The sequence below is a fragment of the Dasypus novemcinctus genome, chromosome 7, assembly GCF_030445035.2.
Source record: "Dasypus novemcinctus isolate mDasNov1 chromosome 7, mDasNov1.1.hap2, whole genome shotgun sequence".
NCBI lineage: Eukaryota > Metazoa > Chordata > Mammalia > Cingulata > Dasypodidae > Dasypus > Dasypus novemcinctus.
The window spans coordinates 115,382,921-115,405,050 of NC_080679.1; the positions used below are offsets into that span (position 1 = coordinate 115,382,921).

A 22,130-nucleotide genomic window follows, 5' to 3' on the forward strand; every position below is an offset into this window, starting at 1 on the left:
CAAGAGAAATGAAAACATTAAGTCCACACAAAAACTTGCACATGGATGTTCACTGCAGTATTATTATTATTTTTTTTTTGCCAAGGGAACAAACCAAATATCCTGAAGGGATATTAGATTTTTTACAATTTTTTTTAAAAATTAAAGTTAATAGACCACAAGGAATGTTACATTAAAAAACATAAAAAAACAAAAAACATAAGAGGTTCTCATATAACCCACTCCCCACCACATCATTTTTGTAAATTGTATTTTTTTGAAGATACATACATCACAAAAACAATGTTACACTAAAAAGTATAAGAGGCTCCTGTATACCCCCCAACACCCCACCCCACTCCTCCCCCACCAACAATCTCCCTCATTTAACAGGCAGGTGAAGATGGTCAACCACCACACCAGGGAATCAAGAGTGCCTAACAACTGTAAGCAGAGGAATTGCATCCATCATCCATGTGAAATCTAAGCCCCCTCTTAATCGAGAGGTGGAAGGGACATCACCATCCCAGGGTCCACAGAATGGAGGAAAAAAACATGAACTAAAGTGGACTTACTGATATTCTACTATAAAACTATAGTACTTGTAATAGAAGAAATTTTATCATCAAGGTGGAGAAAGTGGCCACATAGTTGCTGAGGGCAAGGAGCGGTAGAAGAGATGTGACGTGGGGGCATTTTTGGGATTTTGAGTTGTCCTTAATGATATTGCAGGGTCAGATGCTGGACTTTTTATATTCTGCCATAATCCAGTGAATATACTGGGGGAGAATGCGAACTACAGGGTAAACTATTACCTGTGTAGTGCAGCAGTGCCCCAAAATGTGTTCTTTATTATTCATTAATCGTCAAAAAGTGACAACAGCCCAAACGTCCATCAACTGATGAATGGATAAATAAAATGTGGTATATCCACACAATGAAATATTATTTGGCAATAGGAAGTAATTTCAGCAATAGAAAGTAATGAAGTACTGATTCAGTTAGAACATGGATGGATCTTGAAAATATTATAAGACCATATATAGGAAACGTCCAGAATAGGCAAATCTACAGAGACAAAATAGTTTAGTGGCTGCCCTGGGAATGGAGGGGAGAATGAGGATATATGGTTTCTTCTTAGAATGATTAAAATATTCTAAACATACTGTAGTGATGACTGTACAACTCTGGGAATATACTGAATTGTACATTTAAAATGGGTGAATTTTATGGTATATAAATTATATCTCATCATGATGTTTTAAAAAAGGAGCTAATGTTAAAGACATCTATTAGATTTTAAAAATGAATTTAGAATAGATACCAAAAGGATGTTGCTAATCATAGAGAATACGTATATTATATTAATTTTTTAGTTCTCCTAACCAAAATCCCTTCTTCAAGGAGACCATAAGCCTAATCATACTACAATGAATACTGGAAACAATATGCACCTTAACCATGTAAACGTTACCACACATTTTTTAATTTAAAAGCATAATTAGGCTTCATTTTCTGAAAGTACATATTCATTTCTTAAACAGTAATTAAGCTGGAAATTTAATTTACCCAATTATTTCAGAAAACTGTTAATTTGCTTGTTTTGTTAGCAAAATATCTTGAGAGATGTTTAAGTCTATAAAAAGAGAACCTAACCATTAATAATTTAAAAAGCTACTCATAGTAAGCAGTCAAAACACCACTCACTAAGCAAAATCAAATAAAACACCTAAAGCATCTACCTTGGGATGTGGAGGTCTTGGAAAAATCTGGTATCCTCTCTGAACCACTGCCCCATTTAGACAATCCCTAAATCCACAGAACTTCCTTTTCTCTGCCCTCAAGCATAAAACTACATTAGTTATCATAATCGTCAAATCTGATTCTTGACCAGAAAACAATCACCTTTTCCATTTTCTCAACTTCTAAATGAATCCTCAATTTTACAATTAGTCTGAATGCTTACATTTGTCTATAGAACAAATTATTGCAGTGTGAACCCCAATAAGTACTTTATTTGTTGATGGATAAAATGTCTATAGCTTTCATTAGTTCACTGATATGACTTTTTAAAACCTATAACCCAAACTGGCACTGTCAAATAGAAATGTGAGCCACAAACATAAACATTTTCTAGTAACAATTTTTAAAAAGAAACAACAGCTATTAATGTATTCTATTTAGTCCAAAACATAAAAATATTAGTGATATTTTACATTTTCTGATGTGTACTTTATACTGACAGCACTTCTCAATACAGATGCTAATTTTTCAAAAGTTTAATGTAGTCCTATCAAAACAATAAAGTGTGTTGAAGAGAAAAGTACATAATATTGCTTAAGTTTTAAAATTTAAATTAAGTAAAAATTTTAAATGCAATTCCTCAGTGCACTAAGTAACATCTTAACTACTCAGCAGCTATCATATTAGACAACAAAGATTTAAACCCAGTTGGTATTCTGAAGAGAAAAATCATTAAAATTGTATTAATATAAAACTGTTAAATGTTCATAGGTTATCAAAAAATAGCTCAAAAAGTCTGTTTCTAGCCGTTAGACAAGTTTAAAGAAAATCCTAAATATTTTCTTTCTCTCCCATTAGAATATAAGTCTCTTAGAGAAAGTACTATCTACGTCTTATTTAAAAGAAAATAAATCCCATCTTTGTATACTGCTTGGCAAATTACCATGCTGAAAGTATTGGACAATAAATACAGTCATAAACGTATACAGCACCATAGTCATTAAGTGTAATCCATCGTAGTGCATTTAGAAATGAGTGCATCCTGTACATAAAAGATATCTTATAGTGGTGAAAGACACAATGAAAAATTTATTTATTTATTCTTTATTTTTCATGTTTGTATTTTGTTTTTAAATTATCATTTTATTCATTTTTTTACTCATTTATTTTTTAGCTTTGTTTTTGGGGATGTTTTGAATTGCAGAAGTGTTGCAACTGTGGCTGGGGAGGATCACTGGTGTGGGGTTGTTGGTGATGGATGGATGTGTGGGGAGGGGTGCACCTGTAGCATGCTTATGTGGAATACAAATATGTTCAACTGGTCATGGGGTGTTGTCTTGGTGGGTGGAAATCCTTACAATAACTGAAAGAATATTGAATTCCCATCCTGGGAAGTCCTGCTACATTCTTTAATAGAGCATCAAGAATCCCTAGAATACATGGGCAGTGCCTAGTGAAGGAGGACCGACCAAAACACCATGCCCTTGACATTGATGGTTGTACTTATGAACCCTGTTCTTGTGAAATTGAAACTCAGCCTAGTATTACATATTGCCTAATAGTTACTTTGTGAAAGCCTCCTTGTTGCTCAAAGGTGCCTCTCTCTAAGCCAAACGCAGCATATAAACACACCAACTCCCCCTACTCCCCCGCAATGGGACATGACTCCTGGAGATAAGCCTCCCTGGCATCAAGGAATTATTACCAAGCACCAACTAGCAATGCATTTGGAAAACGACCTTGAACAAAATGGGGGAAATATTAAACACAAGAGAGATTTCAAAGTGAGTGGAACATCTCAGAAGGATCTCACTGACTGCCATAGTAAACAGTGCCTCAAGTAAGAGTGCCCCTGAGGGCTCTATAGACATGAGACACTCTAGGCAGGGCAGACAAACTTAGGAATTCAGCACCCTGTCAGTGGGCCTTACCATGGAATATATAACCTATTCCCCCTATATATTGGAGTTGGACTGATTTATAGTTTTCCTACACATGGCTCTTTTGCCCCTTTAATTTGAACCTACAATTAGCAGTATCCTCATTAAATAAATATACATACCAGAAATTTAAATCTTCGGTCTGTTCACATGCAGGTTGAGCCCTGAATCTCAGCAGTGTTCCAACACCTGCTCTCCAGTTTACTGGACTTGCTTATGACAACTAACAAGGGAATGATGAAGGACAATGCCCATCCCCCTAAAAACAGAACGTATTACAACTACAAGCAAGACAATTCCATCTATCTGCCTCATCTCAATCAGAAACACAATGGGCATCACCACCCCGAAATCCTCAAGATTGAGGAAAGAACAAAAACATAACGGGGGAATGCAAATAGAGACTAAAGTAGACATATTGTTCTAGCAATGAAAGAACTTGTAACATTGGTATTCTATAAAGGCAATGGTCACCAGAGGTTCTAAGGGGAGGAAGAGTAAGGAATAGACTTAACATGGGCATTTTTGGGATATTGGAATTGTTCTGAATGACACTGCAATGACAGATAGAGGCCATTATACATTCTGTCAAAACCTATAATAATGTGTAGTGCAAAATGTAAACTATACTGTAAACTACTGACCATGGTTAGCAGCAATGCTTTAACATGTGTTTATCAATTGTAACAAATGTACCACACACAAAAAAGATGTTATGGGGGAAAGTGTGTGTGTGTGTGGGGTGGGGCATATGGGAATCCCCCTATATTTTCTATGTATCATTTATGTAACCTAAAGTTTCTTTAAAAACAAAATAACATAAAATAAAAAATAAAAGAAATTAGTGTACCACCTCCTAAAGTGCCTGAAGAAAAATTTTTAACGACTTACCTGAGGAATTCTGAGAAAAAGATGGCAGAGGTGGCACTCAAATTCCCACAAAACATAGAGCAACAAAATAGAAAAAAACAAAACACAACTCATCAGTATCAGTATCTGTGCAGCAAAAAGCAAAGGGAAGCAATGGAGCATATGCCAGATCTGACAAAAGAATCTCAAAAACAGCCAACTGGCATTCACTGGAAATCATGGTGGGCCAATGTGGGAACAGACACTGAAACTGGGAGGAATTCTGCATGCACCCATAGTGGGTGGATTTAAGAAGCTTACAGTAAGGCTTAAAAGACAAACTATTTGCTATGGACTTTCAAAATTTATCTGTCAGAGCTCTCTTCTGGAACAGGGCTCCATGTTGAAGAGAAACCTCTGGGAGCAAAAGCAAAATAGGCAGGATAGGGACAAGGGAAAGAGAAGATAAAAGTGGATGAGGTGAACAGACGCAAGACACCTCAGAAATCAAGCTATCACAAATCTGATTAATACAGGAAAATGAAAGAAAAGTGATCTCTGTGAATTGAGACAGATTAACTATAGACCCTCCTTCTAAAAGTTCAGTAAAACTAATTTCTCACAAGAGAGCAACAGAGAGTTCATACAACTCTTTAGTTTAGTTCATACAAAAAATTGTAAGAAAAAAAATTAGAAGAGTTGTCCCTAAAGCAACAAAATTACACTAAAAAGAATTGCTAAGTAAAATAAAATTGTAATGAAGAAAAATCTAAAAAAATTTGAAATCACATATTGAAAGAGCATATCAAACAGCTGAGTATATCAACCAGAATGAAGACACAGTGTAGTAAAACTCCTGGATTTTAAAGAAAAAAAAAATCCTTTGGATATTTAGCAAAAACAAGTAAAAGAAAATTAGACAATCACCAAACTCTCAGCAATGCTCTAAGCCAGGAAAAAAAATGTCGTTAAATATTTAAGCTATTTAAGGACAGAAAGTATGAGCCAAGAATTTCATATCTGGCAAACTGTTCTTATAGTACAACTTTTAAAAACCAGGGCTGGGAAGGAAGAAATAGGGAGATATGTTTAGCTCTTCTCAGAAATTATACTTTTGGTTGTAGTATTGTTAGGAGCTTTTTCTTTGTGTAATGTGGACTTAAGTTAACAAGTAATTATGGTATATTTTACTTTTATTATTCCATATTCTTAAGAACTAGGATTCTGGGTAAAAGGTGATGGAGATGTAATACAGAAGAGGTTGAGTAAAAACCTTGTTGTCTTGAGTCACATAACTCATGAGATATTTTAAATATACATTTAAAAAACAAATACATACAAAACAAATGTGGTTACATATAAATATATTTCATGTACTATATTCAATATATAAATGAGTAACAAATATATTTAACATATCAATGTGCAGAGTAAATACATACTTACTATACATTTCCTAGCTCTGTAAGAAATGAAGGAATGAAGTACTGATACATGCTATATCATGGAGCAACACTGAAACCTGCTAAATGAATGAAGCCAGTCACAAAAGGCCATATATTATATGATTCCTTTTATATGGAATGTCCAAAAAAGGCAAATCTATAGAGACAGAGTTGATGCCTATGGGTAAGGAGTTTCAGTTTTAAAACTGAAGTGTTGAGAGATGAAAATTCTGTGAATATAGGCATATCTTCCTTTATTGTGCTTCACACATACTGCATTTTTTTTAAAACAAACTGAAGGTCTGTGGCAACCCTGAATCAAGCAAGTCTATTGGTACTGTTTTTCCAAAAGCATGCGCTCACTTCCTGTTTGTGTCATACTTTAATTAAGGTATGTACACTGATTTTTAGACAGAATGCTATTGCACATTAACAGACTACAGTATAGTGTAACTGTAACTTTTACATCCATTGGAAGGCAAATTCGTGTGACTCGTTTTATTGTGATGGTCTGGAACCAAACCTGCAATGTCTCCAAATTATTTACTTTAAATAGACAAAATAGAGGGTATGTGAATTATATCTCAACAAAGTTGTTAAATATTAGTGCAAGACAAGTATTCTGCCTTTTTTCTTTTTTTAAAACTGCTCAGTCTGCTAACATTTTTCCAAGTAATAAACTTTAAAAAGGATTTTATTTATTTCTCCCCCTGTTATCCCCATTATCTGCTCTCTGTGTCCATTCACTGTGTGTTTACTATGTCTGCTTGTATTCTCATTAGCGGCTCCGGGAACCAATCCTGGGACCTTCTGGAGTGGGAGAGAGGTGATTACTCTCTTGTGCCACCTCAGCTCCCTGTTCTGCTATGTCTTATTTTCTCTCCTTTGTGTCTCTTGTTGAGTCATCTTGCTGTCCCAGCTCTCTACACTGGCCAACACTCCTGTGCGCGGTGGCTTTCCCATGCAAGGCAGCATTTCCACGCAGTGCAGCACTCCTGCGTGGGGCCACATTCCTGCATGGGCTGGCACTCTGCCAGGGCCAGCTTGTCCTCACCAGGTGGCCCTGAGCATTGAACCCTGGACTTCCTATATAGTAGACGGAAGCCCAATCGGTTGAGCCACATCCGTTTCCCCATCTGCCTTTTCTATATTAACCATTCCAAAGGATAGAGTAGATGATTTAAAGCTTTCATTATACAAATAGTCAAATTAATAAATGAAAATAGAAAGATGAATTACAGTATCATCATTTTGCAATCCCCAATGAAGGACCTAGGCAATAAGTATCAACCTTTGCTAATGCTTCAAAAAGAGAAATTATCAAACATTCGGTGCCTCTTGCCTCCTGACCAATGGTCTTCAACTTAGTAGGTATCAGAATCACCTGGGAAGGCTTGTTAAAGTAAAGACTCCCAGGCTCCACTACAGACATTTTGAAGGAAGTAGGTCTAAAATGCATTCCAGTAAAGCGTAATAGTTTTTAACAAGTAGCCTGGTAATTCAGATGCAGGGAGTTGGTGAGTCACACTTAACTCATCACAAAGGCTTTACAGATATTACTTTCAGTGAGAAATTTCAGGGCTGTGAAGAGATTCATACTACCAGGTACTTGTGGAGGGAGGTAGAGTAATAACTGCTTGGGCTATGAAGCCGACAGCTAGGTGTGATTTTTAGGTGTATTTACAGTCATGGGCAGCAGACTTGGCCCAGTGGTTAGGGTGTCCGTCTACCACATGGGAGGTCCGCGGTTCAAACCCCGGGACTCCTTAACCCGTGTGGAGCTGGCCCATGCACAGTGCTCATGCATGCAAGGAGTGCCCTGCCATGCAGGGGTGTCCCAAAGTAGGGGAGCCCCACGTGCAAGGAGTGCGCCCCGTAAGGAGAGCCGCCCAGCGTGAAAGACAGCGCAGCCTGCACAGGAATGGTGCCGTACACTCAGAGAACTGACACAACAAGATGACACAACAAAAAGAAAAGAAACACAGATTCCCGTGCTACTGACAACGGAAGCGGACAAAGAAGACACAGCAAACAGACACAGAGAACAGACAACGGGGGGGGGGGGGGGGCGCGCGGGAAGTGGGGAGAGAAATAAATAAATACATCTTAAAAAAAATAAGTCATATATCTGTTGGTGTATGACTTTAGATATGGTAATTAACATTTATGAATCCTATCTTCTTTATATGTATATAAAAAGAAACTATCAACCTCAAATAAATGTCTACAAACCACACCAAAATAAACTTTAGGATTAAATTAGAAACCATAAAACCCTTCCTCATGAAATCATTATATAAATAAACCAAAAAATATACATAATTACATATATATAGAGAGAATGATCTGGAGATAAATGTAATAAAATAAAGCGAATTTAAAGGCTGGTGGATTTGATTAACAAAAAAAATACCAAAAAAATGCCATAAGCAAAATTTAAAAACTAGAAAAATATTTACTACTAATGTGACATAAGATTTTCATAACAAGTTCAAGAGGCTAAGAAACACATTAGACCTCTCAGAAGGGCAGTATTTATTAACAACCAAATTTTAACTTAACCTTCTTCATTCATATCCCCTCTTCAGGTTAATTTAGGATTTCTCAACCTCAGCACTACTGGCATTTTGGACAGGATTATTCTTTGTTGTGGGGTGGCTGTCCTGTGCATTACACAACATTTAGTAGCACCCCTGGCCTCTACCCAAAGGATGCTAATAGCACTGCACCCCTAACCCTCCCAGTTGTGAAAACCAAATATATCTCTAGATATTAGCAAATGCTCCGGAAAGGGGGAGGGGATGGGGTAATGGCAAACTGCCCCCAGTTGAGAACCACTGGGTCAACCTGTACCATTCCTTCTGCTTCCATTTTAAAAATTACTCCCCCATAGTAGCCACACCTAACCCCAACTAGGATGCATCTAATTCTCTATGTTCCCACATTATGTTCTCATATTGTTACTGTGTATCAGATTCAAGAACTGGAAAAAAACCCAAAACCCCTCTTTTGTGTGTAGAGGATATATACATATGTGTATTAAATGTGTGAAAATATTTCTTAAAGAATACACAGGAACTGTTAATAGCAGATGCTGTGGGGTGGAGGTGGGGGCTTACACTCTGATGGGGAAGGTTTATTTTATCTTTTTCTACTGTTTGTATTTACCATGTGCCTATATTAGGTTTTCAATATAGTATGCAGTATAGAGTATACAGACAGGAAAATGCAGAAGGATTTACTCAATAGACTTATGGGCAACAGCATTTGATTTGACAGATATTTGCCGAGTATAATTCTATGTGAGGCATTCTTATAGGTACTCATTATACGACAAGTCAAGTCAAAAAAAGAAAAAAGCCCCTGCCCTCATGGTGCTTACCTTCCAGTTTGGGGGGCGGGGGGAGGAGGAGAGAGAAGTTTTTACATTTTACTTTATGCACATTTCTGTGTTTGAGAAATTTATGTCGTTCACAATAAAATTTAAAACAACTCTATGTGATCAATTCCCCCAAAATGGTGGTTTTCTTTCACAAAAGGCAGTCATGTGACCATTCTATAAGCTCTTTGAATATAAACATACAGTATAAACTAGATAAAATCTTACTTTTAGAAGAATGTCATAAATGAATTTCTAATGCAGAGTAATGTTAAAAATTAAAACAGGAGGATGCTAGCTTAGCACAAAAAGAACAGAGATTGTGGGCAAGTCTCCAGATTTAAAAAAAAAGATCTTCCTTTAAATCATTTAAATCTTTATAGGAGAAGAAAGGAAGGCAAAAAGAATATTTTTGCAATTCAAAAAGATTTTCAAATGATAGGTACTAGTCAAGAGCCAAGTCAACTGGGAAAGATTAGAGTAAGCAAAAAAAGTGGTAATCAAATTTTAGCACAAGCCATTACAAGTTTGCTTGTGAAGAGCTGATCAATCTAACTTATATGTATAAAATGGAACCCACATATGACATAGATCATGTATTCTTAGAAGTTATTATAATCATTCCTTAAAACCATCAGTCCTAAGTACAGCTGTATTCCAGGAAGTCCTTAACCTACCATATTCTTTTGGGACTTTAAACAAAACTATATCAAAATATGGCATATTATATGCTTATATAATTATAACCACATTATAATGTACACGATGCATATTATACAGTATAATATGTTATATACAATAACACTATAAATTATACAATTGTAGTTCAAGAAAGAGCAAATGAGGAAAAAGATTAAAATGACCATTTGGAATAGAAAGGATCTGTGAGAAGAGACGACCCAAAAAAGAGAAAAGTGTGCTCTTTACTACTCGATACTAAGAGAACTCATTAGACTTGAAATTGGTATGGGAAACAAATACACCATAAACTCGACTAACCAAATTAATAAATTGCTGAGTTCCTAAGAGGAGCTGGGTCAACATTTACTCCAAGGTTGACACTGGGGAGGAAGCTCTCCCTCAGTACAGACCTAAGAGGCATTGCTGGCCCCAGTGCTTTTAGACTTTTACTAGATTGATCATGAGATTGATACAGCAAAGGAATTCTAATTCCAATGACATAAAACCTCACTGCAGGGGGAATGGATGTGGCTCAAGCAGTTGAGCACCATTTTTCCACATGGAAGGTCCATGGTTTGGTCCCTGTGCCTCCTAAACACAAAAACAACCAACAAGCAAACAAACGAAAAAACCAACGCAGGGGAGCAGATGTGGCTCAGTGGCTGAGTGCCGGCTTCCCACATACAAGATCTGGGGATTGGCCCCAGTACCTCAAACAACAACAATAACAACAACAAACAACAAACAACAACAACAACACATCTCACTGCATTCAGTGAGACAAGGGGAGAGTTACCTAATTATTTGGTTACATATAAAAGTGACTGACTGCTGATGGTGATCTAAGTCCTCCAGAGAAAGTGACAATTGAACTCAACGATGAGACAGTTTTTGGGTCACCAACACACATGTTGACACTGATTTAACCTCTAAATATAATAGCACTTTACTTTTCAAGGGGACTTTCACTTTTAAATTTGTTAAAATGGGAAAAATAAAATGAAGCCACCCCATGCCAAATAAATACCTTAACATTTAAAAAAAATATAACCAATGATGACAATATAGATAAAATCTGTCACTAGCATCTTAACATTTAAACTTGTTATTCCACAGGGTTTAATTTACCAAATGCCGTTCAGCTTATTTGGCGGTGAAGACTCATGCTTTTTAAAGTTTACTGTCATTCCATTATATCCCTATAAGAAAAAATTTCCCGATGATGTGGGCAAGTATGAATTTAAAAGTGACTCACATTCAATTTGAGACCACCCCCTTCACCCTAAAAGAATAGGGAAAAAAAAAAAAAAGATAAAAGAGTGAGGCTGTGCAATTGATGCAAGTGCACCAACACAAATATTAAAACCACTTTTGATATTATAATAGCAAAGGTAAAAAAGATATGAAGGGTGCAAAGTTACGATTCAAAATAGAAATTAACATCAGATTTCAATTATCCTGCTAATAATGACTCAATTAAAAATGTGAAGTTTACCATCATACACACATTAAGACATTTTAAGCTACATACTAAAAGTGAATACTCTGGCTTTTTAATTGAATGATGGCATTTAAATAAAATAGTAAAAGCTAGCCTGCAGTGACATGTGCTTCACCAGTAAATTTAAAATAAATAAAAGAAGTGAAGCCTTATGGTGAGACCATTTACAGGAAGTAGAAAAGTAAAACTGATTCAACATATGGGGCATCTGTAGTTACATAAAGAATTTCCAGAACTATTTTAACTTGTGATTCCTACCATCATTTTCGAGGGCTACTTAAGCAAAGTCACATTTATATTCATATTCATTAGTTCACTACAGCCTTTGAAGAAAATCTAAATAAAAATTTAATTCTCTCAATCTCAATGTTACTACCAAATGGTTCCTCTCCATAACACCATCACTTGTCTAAGTGTTGTGCATAAGAAACTAGGAAAATGGAATCAACAGAACAAGAATCAAACAGATTTAAAAGAGTAAGAGAAGAAAGGGGACTGGAAGACACCAAAATGCATATAAAATTACATACTGTTCAAGATAAAGCGATATGCCAATCTAATTAAACAATCTAATAATTTATGATCACAAGAGCTTTAATTAAGAATTATCTAAACAATGTATAAAGCTTTTCCTTCCACCTCAAAAATAATTTTCTAAGGACCTTTTCAAAGACTTGTTTTCTTTGCAAGTAAGGTCCTAATGACTATTCCCAAATGGCATCATGACTTCCAGAGTCTGTTTTTCTACACACCTTACAGAATAGCTTTCTAAACACAACTGTGATAAAAGAATAAAGTGAATTATAATGCAGGAATATTTCCAAAAGAATATGCAATTACCTTGTTAACAGATGCTCTGAAAAGAGCAGACATGAAGGTCAGGTCTTTCAATACTTTAAAATAAAATTTTAACTGAACACCATTACTCTCTTTGTCAAGATTTACAGGCTATGTCAGAATCAGTACCCAGAACTGGAGGGTAAGTTTCACTTCAAAACTAATCATATAAACATATCTCTGATGCACTATGTTTAGCAAGATTAGACGTTGAATCAACAAAAACTCAAGACAACTAATGCCAGTGTAAGATGAACAGAAACGTTTAACATTTTAAGAAATTATCCCGTTACCAAATAGAATATTTCTGGTAAACATTTACCTTTTTCCAAGGGTAGTTTAAAAATAAAGTTATAATTAAGACCAATTCACAATATTTGAAACAATGAGTCCAATTTTATAAATTTAAATGAAAGCAATGATCAGGCTTGCCTTGATACATTACTATTTGAAATTATTAAAATGTTAAGTATAAAACGTAAATGAAGAATACAGAAATAGTAATTCTTTATCTTTTAGCTCAAGAGACCTTGCAAACCCTAATACAGTGCCTAGCAGTTTAACTGACCGCAAATTAAAAAACAACAAAAAACCAGATCTCCGCAATTGGAGCAACGTTTACTACGTGATTAACCATTAATGTTAACGGAGAACACTAAATCCAGCAGTAAAACCTACGAGCAACTTTTTTTCTGTACATACATATACTTTAAAATTTGGTGGTAGTAAAAACAATAATAAAATAGTACTTACATTTCTATTAAATTTGGTGAAAGAATGGTGCATATAAAACCTGTGCATATAAACAATCGCAGTGTTTATTGTAAGCTGAGAGCTGGAACGTAACATTTAGGAAATACTTGAGAAACAAGATCTCGTTTCCAGAACCACCTTGATGGGAAACTCCCCTATCTACGGTGTTCTAAGTCCTTCCATTCACTCACTACCAATTCAGAAACTGTTTTAAATAAATACCCACGGGACGGGGGGGATGGGAGGGAGGGAGAGAACAGGCTCGACGCCAAACAGTAACAATAATAATTGCCTGGCATTTCACTATAATATTTCTATTTAGGGAGGCCAGGAACTATTTCTAAATGGCTACAACTCACTGAAAAATAAAACACTTGAAACGCGCGTGCACACATCCCATACAAAGCCACGCCGAGAACATAAAGACCTCCAGTGCGCTCCCAGGGTACAAGAGAACCGCCATCAAACCGGCGAGGAGCGCGAGGAAAGACCAAGAACACTTTAAGCTTTGTCAGCAGCTCCAACTCTTCTACTTCTCAACCCTTTCTTCTTGGACGCAGAGAGGTCTAAGAAGTCGTTTCTTTTCTGCAATAACCTTTAATAGACCCCTCTCACCCCAGAGGCACTCCCATCCTCCGCCACCACCACGCGCGGCACCCAACAGATTACACAACGCAGCCACCCGACCTGCATTCCTAGGCTCCTCTCTCCTCCTCCCCGCCTCTGCTGGCCCCTCGCGGCCCCCCGAGCCCCAGCTTTCCTTCTCTTTCGGCGCGGCCGAGGGCCAGCGAAGGCCGAGGTGGCGGCGCCGCCATGTTCACGAAGCACAAGGCCCGGAGATCGGGCGTGTAGGTAAGGGGACCAGGGCGTGAGCAGCGGAGGGCCAAGAATAGGAAAGGATACACATTGAGACGCTGTCCCATTTCCTGGATGAGGTTGGCCGCCTGCTGGCGGGACGAGAGCTCTTTATCCGCCTCCATTCCGCAGCGGCGGCTCGGCGTATTCTCCAGCTGTTCCCGAGTAAAGAACCAGCGAGAAGAAGCTCCACGGCCCGACGCCATGACACTTCCTCCTCCGCCCGCTCCCTCACCCCCCGCCCCGCCCCTCCCGGTTCGCTGACACCCCGCCAAGGCCGCGCGACCCCGCCCCACTCCGCTTGCCGTAGACCACGCACCGCCCCTTCCCCCCCCGCCCGCCGCCGCCTGTACGCGTGCGCGAGACCCGCCCTACCGGTTCTCCCAAGTCTTTTGCTTTCCTTTTCCTTCTCCCGGCCTCGCTTTCGCCCACGAGCCCACAATGCTCCGCGCCACTTGTCATTTAGAGGCGCCAAAGGTGGGGGTTGGCGCCGAAGGAAAAGGTTGGCGTGGTGCATGCCGGGTGTAGATTTGGCGGGCCGAAGGGGCGCGGGTGAGAGACCTCAGTGCTAGTGCTCTGCTGCATCTGGGCATGTAGTCTTTCTGAAGTTCAGGAGTGTTCATCTTGGGACCAGAGTCTGGCGGCGCATTGAAGAGAGGAAACTAACCCGTCATCTGCTCGCAACGTCACGCACAACCTCCATTTTATCAGCGTCGTCGGCGCAGTCTTGTAGTCGTTGCTTTCACGTGTCCACCATGACCAGCATCCGCCCCACAAGCAGTTCTGGGGAGAAGACCTAACTGGAAAAGTGGGCGTAGGAAATATCGCTCCTTGTTTCTGTAACTTTTGAGTACTTTTTTCTCAACGCTATCTTATTTAAATTTAACAGTCACATAGGTCGTGGGTTCATTTATTTTCTTAATTACTTGCCGAAGATTATCCAGTGAGTAAATGGGGGAGCTGAATTTCTAAATTAGGTCTCGATTCCAGATTGGGAATGTTTTTAAAGCAAGCTGTGATTTCTGGAAGCGAAGATTGGGAAGCTAGTACAAGAGGAACTGAGTAAAAATTTTATCTGTAGAGTTTGCTACAGCAGTGCCTCACCTATTAACTACTTCACTTCTCCCCGTAGGAAAATAATAGCCGCATCCACTCTGGGAGTCGTCTGTGGATCTGAACCCTTGTCTACTGTGTACGAATAAAGTTTTTGTTTAAAATATGTTTGCCAAAGACGACGGAGTACAGGCAGACATACTTAAAGGCAAGTAACATTATTTTTAAGTGAGCTCCTGATAAAAACTCCAGACTTTTGTCATTTCTATTCTGGGGTTTCTGTGCTTAGTATGTTGGTATGTTTTAGCACTGACGCCCCGTCTACAATATTGATCTATTGATTTGGTTGTAGTAGGCAATTACCATGAACAGATGACTAAATAATTTCATTTGTTATGTGTCTTGTTTGTCTTGCTTGTTACGACGCTTAGAAGCTCTAGATAGACTGATTTAATGCTACGTTTTAAACCACTGTCTACCTCTGTTTTTGTATCCTTGGCTGCTCAAGCAAATACCATGCAGTGAGTTGGCCTAAACAATGAGAATTTAATGGCTGATGGCTTTCAAGCCAGAAAAAAATCCGAAAAAAGCAACACTTTTCTCAGAAGACTCTGGCTGTGCTGGGGTTGGCTATTAGTGATTCTTGGTCCTGGGCTTCTAGTTACATGGCAGTGCACTTGGCAGCTGCACCTGGTGTCTCTCTTCTGTTCTGGATTCCATTGACAACAGCTTCTTGAATCCCGTGGCTTTAACTCTACCTGTTTGAATTTTATTCCATTTATAAAAGACTCCAGTAATAGGATTAAGACCTACCTGATGGAGGTGGGCCACACCTCAACTGAAGTAACTTCATCAAAATGTCTTTACAATGGGTTCACACCCAAAGGAATAGACTAAGTTTAAGAACTTGTTTTTCTGGTGTATGTACAGCTTTAAACCACCACAAGAAGTATCTTTTAAAAAATAAAAAAAGTGGAAAAACAAGCAAAAAAACTACCAACACAACCTCTAACATCCCAGTCATCATAAAATCTATCAGCAAACTAGGAATAGAAGGGAACTTCCACAACTTGATAAAGAACATGTACAAAAACTGCAAATTTTATTGGCTTCATTTTTTAGGACATTTTGGATCACGGAAGGGTTACAGCTGTGGCGGGGGAGAATTATTGGTGCGTGTTGTCAGTGATGAGGTATGCCTGGGAGGAGGTTCACCTGGGACATACCTACAAGGCATATGAAAAAGTTCAAGTGTTCATGGGGCATTGTTAGGGTGCTTAGGGATCCACACTATAACCAAAATATCTAATTCCCATCCTGGGCAGTTATACTACAATCTCTGCTGGGACAGCAATAATCCACTGAGTACAGGAGCAGAGACAAATTGGACCATTGATGGGCCCTTGATATTGATGACTGTTTATGAAACTTTTCTTTTGAAATTGAAACTTAGCCTAATATTGTGGGTTATTTAAGAGTTCCTGAGAGCCTCCTTGTGTTGCTCAAATGTGGCCTCTCTCTAAGCCAAACTCAGCATATAAATGCATTGCTTCCCCCCCCCAACCCTCCCACCTGTGACATAACTCCTGGAGATGAGCCTCCCTGGCACTGAGGGATTACTACCAAGCACCAACTAGGAATGCAACTTGAAAAAGACCTTGCTCAAAAGGGGGAAAGGGTAAAGACAAAGGATTTTATATGGCTAAGAGACTTCAAAGTGAGTTAGGAGGTCATTCCAGAGGTTATGCTTATACATGTCTCAGCAGGATCTCATTGACTGCCACAGTAAAAATTTCCTCAAATGGTGGGACTCCCAAGGGCTCTGGAGATATCCAGACACTATAGGCAGGGCAGACCAGGATTTTGACAGTGCCAGTGGGCCCTACTTTGGAATTTATGCTCCTCATGTGACAGTTGGACTCAGTTGTGGTTTCCTTACACGACTGTTCTCTTATATTAGAACCCATAGTTAGTACTAGAGTTGATGGGTTTATATCCAAGAGACTTAAATCCTTGGGCTTTCCATGCCAGTCAGGCCCAGAATCTCAACAGAGTTGCAGTACCTACTCTGCAGTTCATTGGACTCGCCTAAGACAGCTAACAAGGAAATGATGATGGACAATGGCCATCCCAAAGAACAGAGTCTGCAACCGCAAGCAAGATAGTCCCATCTATCTGCCCCATGTGATCTAAGCCTTCTCTGAATTAGAAGCAGAGTTGGCATCACCATCCCAGAATCCTCAGGATTGAGGAATGAATGGTGGACTAGAGAAGACTTACTCTTTTTCTCCTATAGATTTATTGTGATTCAAGCAAAGGAATAACTTATCATTTATGTGGAGGCAGTGGCCACTGGAGGGGGGGGGTGGGCGGAATAGGTGTAATACGGAGGCATTTTTGGGACATTGGGATTGTCCTAAATGACGTTGCAATGGCAGATACAGGCTATATCTTTTCACAGCTTACGAAATTGTGCAGGAGAGAGTTTAAACTATAATGTAAACTATAATCCACACTTAGTGGCAGTGCTCCAATATGTATTCATCAATTGTAACAAATACACCACACTAATGAAGGATGTTAACGTGGGAAAATGTGGGAGGGGTAGGGAGTGGGGCATATGGGAATCCCCTATTTTTTATATAACATTTATGTATGCTGAGTATCTGAAAAAAAAAGTTAAATGTAAGACTGCATATTTGGAAACTGAATACTATTTTTTAACAAATCCATGCAACTACACTACAGTGAGCCCTAATTTAAACTATGAACCTAAGCTAAAAGTACAGTTATAAAACTATGATATTGCTATAACAAATATCCCATACCAGTGCAAATTATTAATAATAGTGTGGTATATGGGAATCCTGTATTTTATGCTTGATTGTTCTTTTAACCCAAAACTTTTCTAATAAAAACACACACAAACCCTAGAGCTCACATCATGCTTAATGGTGAGAAACTAGATTCTTTCATCTTAAGGTCTGGAACAAGGCAAGGATGCCCCTCTCACTGCTCTGTTCAACTGTAGTGGAAGAGCTAGCTAATCGAATAAGAAAATAAAAGGTATGTAGATTGGGAAAGAAGAAATAAAACTGTCCTTGTTTGCAAGTAATATGATTGTCTATGTAGAAAATCCCAAAGTATGGATAAAAAAGAAAATAGTGGAACTAAGAAGTAATTATAGCAAGGTTTTAGGATACAGTTAATATACAAAAGTCAATTGCTTTCTTGTTTGTGAATGTATGGAAATGAATAGAAAGGGTGAAAGTACATCATAGGATTTGTAATAAGTGCAAACATGCATCTGATAGTGTTTGAAAGAGAAAGTCTAAGGACGTTATTACAAGAAGGAAAGCTAAATGAAAAATGGGACTGTATAGTGTAGTGAACCTTCTTGTGAAAAACGAATGTAGTTAATAGTGTATATATAAGAATGTTTTTCTCTGAAAGAGAACAAATATATGTTCCTGTTATGAGGTAATTGGGCAAAATAAAGCCAAAACAAACTATGGAGAGTAGTGTTAGTAATATATTAATAATAATCCATTGATGGTATTAAAAAAAAAGGAAGCATGCTAAGTGAAAGAAACTAGACAAAAGGATTACATATTTGACTCCCATCTATGCAAAATATGAATACAAAAAAAATCGGAAATAGATTAGCAGTTATATATGGCAGGGAAGGATAGATTGAGAGGTGACTACTAAGGGGTAGGGTTCTTTGTGTTTGTTTTTTTCTTTTTCTTTTTTTATAGACTAATGAAAATGCTGTAATATTGATTGAAGTGATGAATGTACAGCTCTGTGATTATACCAAATGCCATTGATTGTACACTTTAGTTGAATTGTATGGTTTATGAATGCTTCAATAAAGTTGATTTTTAAAATTCCATGTAAGTGTTCAAGAAAAATTGGTATGGAGCTTGTGCCAGGTATAGCTGAAATGACAGGTTATAGCAGGTTAAAACAAAAAAAGTCATTTGCTTTCCTATATATCAACAATGAACAATTGGAATTTGAAATTAAAACCAATGCCATTTATAATAGCACCCCCAAAAATAATATTTAGGAATAAATCTAAAAAATATATAGGACTTATTGTGGAATAATAGATCTCTGATGAAAGAAATCAAAGAAAATTAAATAAATGGAGGGATATTCCAGGTCATGGATTGGAAGACTCAGTATTGTTAAGATGTCACTTCTTCCCAACTTGATCTACAGATTTAACCCTATACCAATGAAAATCCCAGCAAGCTGTTTTGTTTTTTCATGATGGTGAAAAAGTACTTTATTTCAAAATGAGAAGATATTCGCTAAAACAAAGGAGGATTACATAAAGAATTTAAAGCATAGATTTTTCTGGTAAGACACAGAACCTTTCCCTTTAAGCAGGTTACTCAGGTATTTTAGAAAAATCTTTTATTAAGAGTAGACCAATAATCCAGGGACACTTTGTCATTGTAATGGAAAGAAAATGAAGTATTAGTTTTTCATGAAGATAGTCTGATAAGAAAATTCTTAAAAATCTTAAAAACCTATCAAATCTTAACCACCCTTGACTGACAAAATCCCTTTTCTGAAAACCTAGTTTTCTACATCTATTCAGATTGTCTTACATAGTCCTGTTTCTCATTTTGTAACAACCTGTCATTTGACTTTTAGACAAAACTACTTTTCCATTCCCTTAAAATATATCTTGCATACCTTACATATTTTAAAATATACTTTTTTACTTTTTAGAAGCTGTTTTATAGATATTGACAAGTTGTTTCTAAAGTTTATATGGAAATTCCCACAATACTAAAGAATAACAAAATTGGGCAAATACTACCCAACTTCAAAACTACAGTTGAAGACAGTTGGTATTGGTGAAGAATAGGCACATATTAGCACATAATAGCATAATGGAACAGAACAGAGAGCCCAGAAATACACCCACACATACATAGTCAACTTATCTTTGACAAGGGAGCAAAAGCAATTCAATGGAGAAAGGATAATCTTTGTTAACAAATGGTGCTAGAACAATTGGACATCTTTGTACCAAACAACAAAAATCAAATCTAGACACAGACCTTTCACCTTCCACAAAAATTGCCTAAAAATGAATCATAGATCTAAATGTAAAGCATGAAACTATAAAACTGCTAGAAGAAAATATAGGAGAAAATCTGGGTGACCTTGGGTTTGGCAGTGACTTTTTTGATTTAACACCAAAAGCAAGATTCACAAAAGGAAAAATTGATAGGTTGGAAAAATAGGTTTTCATTAAAAAGAAAAACGTGCTGTGCAAAAGGTATGTAAAAAGATTGAGGAGACAAGCACAGACTGGGGAAAAATATTGGTAAATACATCTGACAAAGGACTTGTATCCACAATATGCAAAGAACTCTTTAACGCTCAGCAATAAAATAATCCAATTTAAAAATGGGCAAAAGATCCAAACAGATATCTTGCCAAAGAAAATATAACAGAAGACAAGTATATGAAAAGATGCTGAATATAGTATGTCATAAGGGTATTCTTGGCAGCAGCTTGTAATTGCAAAAGACTGTGAACATGGATGTCCATGAATTAAGTTGGATAATTACGGTGCATGAATGCAATGAAACACTATTCATTCATCCATTAAAAAGAAGGTGCCACTCCCTCCCCTGCTGCTCCTCTGACCTGTTTTGTTAGACGTTTAGACACATTGGAGACAGTGTAGTTTGGTATAATTTTTTAAATTGTCCCTTCTGAAAAACAAGCTTGTCACTTTCCTGAAATTCCATGCCCTAAAAATCTCAAAATTGTGTGCAAAAAGAGATGTGATTTAGAAACCATTTTTGCAATGTGTTCTCTGAGCTCACTGCTTCATTGTTGCCCTCCTCTGAGCATTCCAGATGGAAGTGTAAGGTGCAGGCTGATTTCCAGTTCTTTGGGGTGCACCCCATGCCTTACCATCTTGTTCTTTTGCATCATATTTTAAGTTATAGCTTTCAAATTTCATTTTTTCCTCAATTTTATGTTGTGGATTTCATAGACTTCCATAAATCCCCTTACATTTACTAGTCTGTTGGTTTTTTAAAAGATCTATTTATTTATCACCCCCCATCCTCTAACCCCCATTATTTGTGCTCGCTGTCTGCCCTCTGTGTCCGTTTGCTGTATGTTCTTCTGTGTCTGCTTGTCTTCTCTTCAGGCAGCACTGGGAAGTGATCCCAGGACTTTCCAGAGTGGGAGAGAGGTGCTCAATCTATTGAGCCACTTCAGCTTCCTTGTCTCTCCTCTGTGTTTCTTTTTGTTGCATCATCTTGCTGTGCCAGCTTGCCTCAGGGTCCAGCACTCTTTCATAGGCCAGCAGACCTGCATGGGCCAGCAGTCTACTTGGGCGAGCTTGGCGCTTGGGCCAACTCACCGTGCAGGCCAGCTTGCCTTCACCAGGAGTCTCTGGGAACTGAAACCTGGACCTCCCATATGGTAGATGGGAGCCCATTCTTTTGAGCCATATCTGCTTCCCACTAATCTGATTCTTATCTTGCATTTGAATTAATAAAAAAGGCAAATTTTTAGAAACGCCACCAAATGTATATTTGAACATTTTTCCTTTATTTTTGATGAAATTCTTTTGCTCTTTGTCATTGGAAATATATAGCAAGTCCCTAGGTGACTGATTATTTTAACTAATGTTTTTAACATGAAAAGTGTAGGTAGAGAGGCCTACAAAAATCCAAGTAAGTAAACATTGCTCCATTGGGATAATGTTTAAAAATGGTCCAAAAGTAATGACAGTGGGGAAATTCACTGCAGGGCATGCTCTCCAGAGGATAGCCTTTACAATGTTTTCCCAAGTGTGACACTGCGCTGCTTCTGCTGTGGATACTGGGCACTGGGCAGTTTGTGATTTTTATTACATACACATTGGTGTGACAGGCAGCTGGATAACTGAATTTAGCTCCCAAAGAAGAGAATTTACTTACATGGACAAAGCCTCGGAATAATAAACTTTTCCCTTCTGCTGACATTTAAACTCAGAGCAAATAAATTCTCAGAGGACTGTAAACTCTGTGAAAAGAAAATCAAACTATCAAAATCATTAACTTGAACAGCAGTATTTAGGGTTTTGA

The 22,130-nt window shown here is 37.7% G+C and overlaps 1 protein-coding gene and 1 long non-coding RNA gene across 7 annotated transcripts in view; one reads left to right on the forward strand and one right to left on the reverse strand.

Moving 5' to 3' along the window:
* The window catches only part of CCNT2 (cyclin T2), a 37,261-nt gene extending 22,570 nt beyond the window's left edge, over positions 1-14,691 (reverse strand). For 2 of the 5 annotated variants that reach the window (XM_058301093.2, XM_058301092.2), the window contains exons 1-4: positions 14,338-14,691; positions 14,011-14,117; positions 13,108-13,189; positions 11,272-11,298 (exon numbers count right to left, since the gene is read on the reverse strand). In XM_058301093.2, coding sequence (XP_058157076.2) covers positions 11,272-11,298; positions 13,108-13,189; positions 14,011-14,117; positions 14,338-14,424 — 303 coding nt within the window. In that variant the 5' untranslated portion in view covers positions 14,425-14,691. Of the gene's footprint in view, positions 1-11,271; positions 11,299-13,107; positions 13,190-14,010; positions 14,256-14,337 lie in introns of those variants that run through there. The other 3 variants (XM_004480172.5, XM_004480170.3, XM_071216478.1) reach the window with 2 other exon arrangements.
* Positions 14,692-14,696: 5 nt separating this feature from the next.
* LOC131279229 (uncharacterized) lies at positions 14,697-18,910 on the forward strand. Of its 2 annotated transcripts, none has more exons than XR_011649286.1 (2): positions 14,697-14,801; positions 15,095-18,910. It is a non-coding gene; the product is annotated as an uncharacterized lncRNA (long non-coding RNA). The 2 variants fall into 2 exon arrangements; XR_009186613.2 differs by having other exon boundaries at positions 14,727-14,905.
* The last annotated feature ends 3,220 nt before the right edge of the window (positions 18,911-22,130 follow it).